Source organism: Rattus norvegicus, chromosome 5, assembly GCF_036323735.1.
Source record: "Rattus norvegicus strain BN/NHsdMcwi chromosome 5, GRCr8, whole genome shotgun sequence".
NCBI classification, from domain to species: Eukaryota; Metazoa; Chordata; class Mammalia; order Rodentia; family Muridae; genus Rattus; species Rattus norvegicus.
Window position 1 is genome coordinate 109,844,850 of NC_086023.1, and position 8,837 is coordinate 109,853,686.

Below are 8,837 nucleotides of genomic sequence, written 5' to 3' on the forward strand. Positions count from 1 at the left end.
ATTTATGTACAGTCTAAAGTTCTAATATGTTGTCAATTTTTGAGAAAGTTCCATGAGCAGCTTAGAAGAAAGTAAATCTTTAATCTTTAGTTGACATGCTTTATAAATGTATTTGAGATCAATATGATCTACGTTGTGATTTATCTCAAGCATTTCAATATTTAGTGTTGGTCTGGATAACATGTCTAATAGTGAGAGTGGGCTATCGAAGTCACTATCATGGTGCGAGGGTCAACATGTGAGTTTTTTTTTCTGCAGAAGCTTTTAAGTTTATTTTACCCTCAGACATTTGCATATCACAGCAGAACATCAAGTCACCGCAGAGCTGCTCCTTTGGCTGTATCCAGTCTCCACTCACTTTTTGCCAGCACCAGCATTGGCCTTTGCAGTTCCCCTGACCTTCTTCATTCAGTTCTTGTGTTCCTTTCACTGTTTGCGGGATGTCTTTTTCTTCTCATAAAGGCCATGTCTTGCAAGTCTGTGTTGAGGCTCATTCTTCTTTGCATAATCTAAAGAATCATAGATCATGCCAAAGCCAGTTGTCTTGCCACCACCAAAGTGGGTTCTCAATCCAAATACAAAGATGACATCTGGTGTGGTTTTGTACATCTTGGCCAGTTTTTCCCGAATTTCTGTCTTTGGTACTGTGGCCTTCCCAGGATGAAGGACATCAATGACCATCTGTTTCCTCTGAAGCAGACAGTTTGTCATGAACTTCCTGGTCTGGATGGTTACTGTGTCATTCATGATGGCTACTGTGCTGGAGCTGTAGAGGAGGAACATGTGATTTTTATATGTAGTAATTTTTTAATTAAATTAGGTGTCTTTGCCTTGATGCATAAATCTTTAGAATTATAGTATATTTTTGGTGGTTCTGTGACATATTATTTTTCTTAATCTGCTTTTGAATATTTAGTAGATATTATGAGACCGTCCATGGCTTAGAGGGAGGATAGAGTAGCAAGTGGTGAGAGTAGCTTTATACCGTTGTTGACCTGAGAAAGTTATTTTAGACTGATACATATATAATATCTATATTTATATCTATATATGTGTGTGTGTGTGTGTGTGTGTGTGTGTGTAAAACAAAAATTGTGCAATGTAGAATATATTTTATTGTAGAGTCTCCCGTGAAGATAATTGAAGATCAAGCTCTCAGACACTGGCTTGATTTCCTTGCTGTGTGAATTGTAGAAACATATGAAATTGTTTTGTAACTCTGATTTTCTATTTATAGTACAGTGTAAAAATTGATTAATTAAAGTGTTTATAAAATTTGTCTCTGTCTCAATGCATGTTTGTAAAGCAGAACTCCTTAAATATTATCCTTGTTGCTTGCCATGATTCTTATTTCCTATTTAATTTATACCATTTACAAATAAATGCAGAAGTTTCATACTTACATACTATGTGCAAGGCATTGGCTCTCATAAAACGATTTTTAAAGACTAGTCATTCTGGCTTATTGTCTATATGGCACTTATAAAAAGCTTTAAAGAAGCCCATATTGGTGAAGATGTATAGGTAATATCATGTAGGTGATACAAATGAAAACTTAAACATTATTTTAGAAAATATGTGAGATAAAAATGTTTGGTTAAAGGTCTGGAGAGAGAGCTGAGGATGCTCTTCCCGGGGACTTAAGTTAGATTTCTAGCACTCACATGGCAGCTCACAACTGCCTGTAACTTCAGTTCAAGAGGGTCTGATATACTCTTCTGGACTTCATGAGCACCGGACACACATGTGGTAAGACGGCAAAACGAATTCATATAGAATTAAAATTAAAGAAGTCTTTTAAAGCTATCTAAAATATTGTTCATTATCTAATATAATTCAACATTTATGTCCTTCATGGCACAATTAGTTCACTCTCAGATATGTAAATATAACAATGGAATGAAATCAAAGTATGCATAGAAATGCTGATATATGCTTTGTCCATAATATACAGCAAGCCAACAGCCAACATCAAATTAAATGGAGAGAAACTTGAAGCCATCCCACCAAAATCAGGAACAAGACAAATTTGCCCACATTCCCTATTTATTCAATATATTACTCAAAGTTCTAGCCAGAGCAATTAGACAACAAAAGAGGCTAAAGGAATACAAACTGGAAAGAAGATGTCAAGATATCATTATTTTTGATAATATGATCATCTACATAAGCAATTCCTAAAATACTACCAGAAAATCCTAAGCTGATAAACAACTTCAGCAAAGTGGCTGGATATAAAATTAACTCAAACAAAGCAGAAGCCTTCCTCTACACAAAGGATATATAGACTGAGAAAGAAGTTAGTGAAACAATATCCTTCACAACCCAGATGTTCTTCACCAGAAGAATGGATAGAGAAAATGTGGTACATTTATACAGTGGAGTACTATTCAGCTATTAAAAACAATGACTTCACAAATTTTGCAAATGGATGGAACTAGAAAATATCATTCTGAGTGAGGTAATCCAGACTCAAAATGACATACATGGTATGTACTCACTGATAAGTGGATATTAGCCCAAAAGCTCAAATACCCACAATACAACTCACACCATATAAAGCTTAACAAGAAGGAAGGCCAAAGTGTGGATATTTCAATCCTTATTAGAAGGGGGAACAAAATAATCACAGGAGATAGAGGGAGGGAGGGACCTTGGAGGGAGGAAGGAGGGGGAAGGAGAAAAGGGGGAGGGAGGATCAGGTATGGAAAGAGACAGAAGCCCAGAGGGTCAGGAGTATGAATAGAAGTATGTAGCTGTCTGGAATAGGAACAGGGAATCGCTAGAAATTCCCAGAAGCCAGGAATGCAAAAGACTCCTAGGTCCCAATGGGGATGACATTAGCCAAAATACCCAACAGCAGGGAGATAGAACCTGAAGAGACCACCTCCAGTAGATAGACATGGCCCCTCAGTAAAGCGATGGGGCCACCCACCCATCTCAAAATCTTTAATTCCGAATTCTTCCTGTATAAAGAAAACACAGGGACAAAAAAAATGTAGCAGAGGTTGACGAAAAGGCCATCTAGAGACTGCCCCACCTTGGGATCCAACCTATCTGCAGACATCAGACCTTTACACTATCGCTGATATTAAGAAGTGCTTTGCAGACAGGAGCCTGGTATAACTATCCTCTGAGAGGCTCTGAAAGCACCTGACTAAGACATATGCAGATAGAGCCAACCATTGGACTAAACCTGGGTACCACAGTGGAGGAGTTAGAAGGACTGAAGGAGCTGAAGGGGATTGCAACCCCATAGGAAGAACAACAATATCTACTAACAGAACCCTCAGAGCTCCCAGGGATTAAGCTACCAAACCAGAGTATAGCTGTGTACTGGATGTTTTTTTGTGTGTCAACTTGACACAAGCTGAAGTTATCACAGAGAAAGGAGCCTCCCTTGAGGAAATGCATCTCTGAGACCCAACTGTAAGACATTTTCTCAATTAGTGATCAAAAGTAGGAGGTCCCATTGTGGGTGGTATCATCCCTCGGCTGGTAGTCCTGGGTTCTATAAGAAAGTAAGCTAGAGGAAAGCAATCTCATAAGCAGAACCAGTCCATGGCCTCTGCATCAGCTCCTACCTCCAAGTTCCTGTCCTGTGTGAGTCCCTGTCCTGATTCCTTTTGTGATGGACAGTAATGTGGAAGTGTAGGCTGAATAAATCCTTTCCTCCCCAACTTGTTTCTTGGTCATGATGTTTTGTGCTGGAATACAAACCCTGACTAAGACAGTGGTGTCATGATTCTTGCTACATATGTAATATATGACTTCCTTGTCTTGCATCAGTGGGAGGGTAGGTGCTTGCTCCTGTGGAGGCTTGTTGCCCAGAAAAGGGGTATGCTAGTTGGGTGAGGTAGGAGTGGGTACATGAGTGAGAATAAAGAGGCAAAGAGGAGAGGGCATTGGGTGGGGGGGTTGCGAAGGGGAGACCTGGAAAGGGGGACAACATTTGAAATGTAAATAAATAGAATAATTTATAATATAAAGCTTTGTCCATGACAGATGTAAATTGAGCAAAATGCATCATTCAAGTTAGAATGGATAAAAACATGTATAGAATCTCTACTTAAATACTATACAGGGATAACAATGTATAAAGTATTGATAAATTCAATAATGTAGACCACATAAACATAGCAAAGTTCCCATAAGTTGTGACTATTTCCTTTACATTCCCAAGAGGCAAAGCCTCTTGGTGATGACATCCTAGGATAGCAGTTGTTTTTAGAGAAGTAAGCAGCAACTGGAAAATTGCATTAGGGGACTTCTAGAGTGAGTTATGATATTAAAAATTCTGTGTAGAATGAAAATTGATTAAATGTATAGGTTAAATGTGGCCTTTCTTTAAGAAAGGAAAATTGAAAAAGTTACAGTTCATTCAGAATTTTCCCAACAAGACTTGTCTGGTTTTTCAAAGGTTAAGCAGAAATCAGAATCTACACCATAAATCAAGTTTAAATTTTGACTATTTCTCAAACAGTAATACACTTGGAAAGTGTTGAGTTTAAAACACACACACACAAACACACACATACACACACACACACACACACACACACACACGCACACACACACACACACACACACGAGGACAAATCAAACAGTATTTTAAAGTATAAGTGAAATCAGGCATTTTCCTCTGGAATATTTGATCTTGCAGCATCATTTTAAAAAAAGGACCTTTTTTAAATTTATGGAAATACAGTAAAAAGTTCCTTGAAAAATAACTTGAAATCCTAGCTACAGGTAGGAACCGGAACTGGGAAATGGAGGGAAAGTGCAGGCAGAGCTTACAAAGATTCCCAGGCTTCGGATCCAGAAGACGAGCATCTGGTGCAGATCTAACTTTCTGTTTAGTACATAAGCTTATATACAGTTTTCAGACAGTTAGGGACAGTTATGTATTCAAGGGCAAATGGGGGTGGGTGGGTAGGCGTTGTTTACCTGAATCTGTATCCTCTGCAGTAAGAGCCTGTAGGGGAAGGGTCAATCACCAAGGAGAGTTCTTTTAAAGACAGGGGAAACAGCCAATGACCTAGACTCAGGTTCTTTGTGTTGCCTCACCATGTGCCCGGAGCCACTCCAGATGGTATACTGTGTTGGCAGATCAAGACTCCTTGAGGAAGCAGAAGCCTTTGGTCCTTCATTCTTCCCAATTCTTCCTCCTCCAGGTTCTCTTCCACATCCCTATGCAAATTACCTTTCTTGCTGCTACAACAAATTACTTGCTTAAAGAAACTAAAAGAGGGCATATTATACTTTGGTCCCTGGATTGAGGGTATGTTCCAACACTGTAGGGGAAATATGGCACAGCAACATGAGTGATTTAGTCACATTGTGTCCACTGTCATAAAACAGAATTTTAGTACAGGTCTCCAGCCTATGGGATGGTGCTTCCCACAGTCAGTGTGGATTTTCTTCTCTTAGGTGTGTATCCTAGACTATTTGCAATCAAATCAGGTTGACAATGAAGATTTTGCACAACAATGAACATTTTGATTGACTTTTAGTTCATATTGAACACATTTCAAACTTTGCATGTAAGGTTAATCTTTAAAGAGCTTTATGAACAACAATGCCAACCAACCAGAGCTCCCAGAGACTAAACCACTACCCAAAGACTATACATTGACTGACCCATGGCTCCAGCTGCATATGGCTTTGTTGGGCACCAAAAGAAGGGTTGCCAAGGTTGGAATGTGGAGGGGGGGCGGGGAGGGGGTGTGGATGGGGAGAGGAACACCCTTATAGAAGAAGGGGAACAGGAGGGGATAAGGGGCTTATGGACAGGAAATCAGGAAAGGGAATAACATTTGAAATGTAAATTTAAAATATCCAATTTAAGAAAAAGAAGGCCCAGAAACGGCGGTGCAGATCTTCCTGGTTGCTGCCGCTTCAGAGAGCTCGTGGGCAGCACCCCGCGAGCAAACTTGAGCCTTGGGACCACAGGTAAGACCAACTTTTCTGCTGCAAGTGACCTGCCTGGTGAACTCAAGACACAGGCCCACAGGAACAGCTGAAGACCTGTAGAGAGGAAAAACTACACGCCCGAAAGCAGAACACTCTGTCCCCATAACAGGCTGAAAGAAAACAGGAAAACAGGTCTATAGCACTCCTGACACACAGGCTTATAGGACAGTCTAGCCACTGTCAGAAATAGCAGAACAAAGTAACACTAGAGATAATCTGATGGCGAGAGGTAAGCGCAGGGACCCAAGGAACAGAAACCAAGAATACATGGCACCATCAGAGCCCAATTCTCCCACCAAACCAAACACTGAATATCCAAACACACCAGAAAAGCAAGATCTAGTTTCAAAATCATATTTGATCATGATGCTGGAGGACTTCAAGAAAGATGTGAAGAACTCCATTAGAGAACAAGTAGAAGCCTACAGAGAGGAATCGCAAAAATCCCTGAAAGAATTCCAGGAAATCATAAATAAACAAGTAGAAGCCCATAGAGAGGAGTCACAAAAATCCCTGAAAGAATTCCAGGAAAACACAATCAAACAGCTGAAGGAATTAAAAATGGAAATAGAAGCAATCAAGAAAGAACACATGGAAACAACCCTGGATATAGAAAACCAAAACAAGAGACAAGGAGCTGTAGATACAAGCTTCACCAACAGAATACAAGAGATGGAAGAGAGAATCTCAGGAGCAGAAGATTCCATAGAAATCATTGACTCAACTGTCAAAGATAATGTAAAGCAGAAAAAGCTACTGGTCTGAAACACACAGGAAATCCAGGACTCAATGAGAAGATCAAACCTAAGGATAATATGTATAGAAGAGAGTGAAGACTCCCAGGTCAAAGGACCAGTAAATATCTTCAACAAAATCATAGAAGAAAACTTCCCTAACCTAAAAAAAGAGATACCCATAGGCATACAAGAAGCCTACAGAACTCCAAATAGATTGGACCAGAAAAGAAACACCTCCCGTCACATAATTGTCAAAACACCAAACGCACAAAATAAAGAAAGAATATTAAAAGCAGTAAGGGAAAAAGGTCAAGTAACATATAAAGGCAGACCTATCAGAATCACACCAGACTTTTCGCCAGAAACTATGAAGGCCAGAAGATCCTGGACTGATGTCATACAGACCCTAAGAGAACACAAATGCCAGCCCAGGTTACTGTATCCTGAAAAACTCTCAATTAACATAGATGGAGAAACCAAGATATTCCATGACAAAACCAAATTTACACAATATCTTTCTACAAATCCAGCACTACAAAGGATAATAAATGGTAAAGCCCAACATAAGGAGGCAAGCTATACCCTAGAAGAAGCAAGAAACTAATCGTCTTGGCAACAAAACAATGAGAAGAAAAGCACACAAACATAACCTCACATCCAAATATGAATATAACAGGAAGCAATAATCACTATTCCTTAATATCTCTCAACATCAATGGCCTCAACTCCCCAATAAAAAGACATAGATTAACAAACTGGATACGCAACAAGGACCCTGCATTCTGCTGCCTACGGGAAACACACCTCAGAGACAAAGACAGACACTACCTCAGAGTGAATGGCTGGAAAACAACTTTCCAAGCAAATGGTCAGAAGAAGCAAGCTGGAGTAGCCATTCTAATATCAAATAAAATCAAGTTTCAACTAAAAGTCATCAAAAAAGATAAGGAAGGACACTTCATATTCATCAAAGGAAAAATCCAAGAAGATGGACTCTCAATCCTAAATATCTATGCCCCAAATACAAGGGAACCTACATACGTAAAAGAAACCTTACTAAAGCTCAAAACACACATTGCACGTCACACAAAAATAGTAGGAGATTTCAACACCCCACTCTCATCAATGGACAGATCATGGAAACAGAAATTAAACAGAGATGTAGACAGACTAAGAGAAGTCATGAGCCAAATGGACTTAACAGATTTATAGAACATTCTATCCTAAAGCAAAAGGATATACCTTCTTCTCAGCTCCTCATGGTACTTTCTTCAAAATTGACCATATAACTGGTCAAAAAACGGGCCTCAACAGGTACAGAAAGATAGAAATAATCCCATGCGTGCTATCGGACCACCATGGCCTAAAACTGGTCTTCAATAACAATAAGGGAAGAATGCCCATATATACGTGGAAATTGAACAATGCTCTACTCAATGATAACCTGGTCAAGGAAGAAATAAAGAAAGAAATTAAAAACTTTTTAGAATTTAATGAAAATGAAGGTACAACATACCCACACTTATGGGACACAATGAAAGCTGTGCTAAGAGGAAAACTCATAGCGCTGAGTGCCTGCAGAAAGAAACAGGAAAGAGCATATGTCAGCAGCTTGACAGCACACCTAAAAGCTCTAGAAGAAAAAGAAGCAAATACACCCAGGAGGAGTAGAAGGCAGGAAATAATCAAACTCAGAGCTGAAATCAACCAAGTAGAAACAAAAAGGACAATAGAAAGAATCAACAGAACCAAAAGTTGGTTCTTTGAGAAAATCAACAAGATAGATAAACCCTTAGCCAGACTAACGAGAGGAAACAGAGAGTGTGTCCAAATTAACAAAATCAGAAATAAAAAGGGAGACATAAATACAGATTCAGAGGAAATTCAAAAAATCATCAGATCTTACTATAAAAGCCTATATTCAACAAAAATTGAAAATCTGCGGGAAATGGACAATTTCCTAGACAGATACCAGGGACCGAAGTTAAATCAGGAACAGATAAACCAGTTAAACAACCACATAACTCCTAAGGAAATAGAAGCAGTCATTAAAGGTCTCCCAACCAAAAAGAGCCCAGGTCCAGACGGGTTTAGTGCAGAATTCTATCAGACCTTCATAGAAGACCT

The 8,837-nt window shown here is 39.2% G+C and overlaps 1 protein-coding gene across 1 annotated transcript; it reads right to left on the bottom strand.

Annotated features, from left to right (window-relative positions):
• Positions 1 to 243: 243 nt before the first annotated feature.
• Positions 244 to 786, bottom strand: Rps24-ps18 (ribosomal protein S24, pseudogene 18). The gene has a single exon (XM_039111560.2). The coding sequence runs from the start codon at positions 781 to 783 to the stop codon at positions 427 to 429; it is 357 nt and encodes a 118-aa protein (XP_038967488.1). The 5' UTR covers positions 784 to 786; the 3' UTR covers positions 244 to 426.
• Between the last annotated feature and the right edge of the window lie 8,051 nt (positions 787 to 8,837).

Coding starts and splice junctions, on each gene's coding strand:
- Rps24-ps18 (XM_039111560.2), bottom strand. CDS start 783: ATGTTCCTCCTCTACAGCTCCAGCACAGTAGCCATCATGAATGACACA.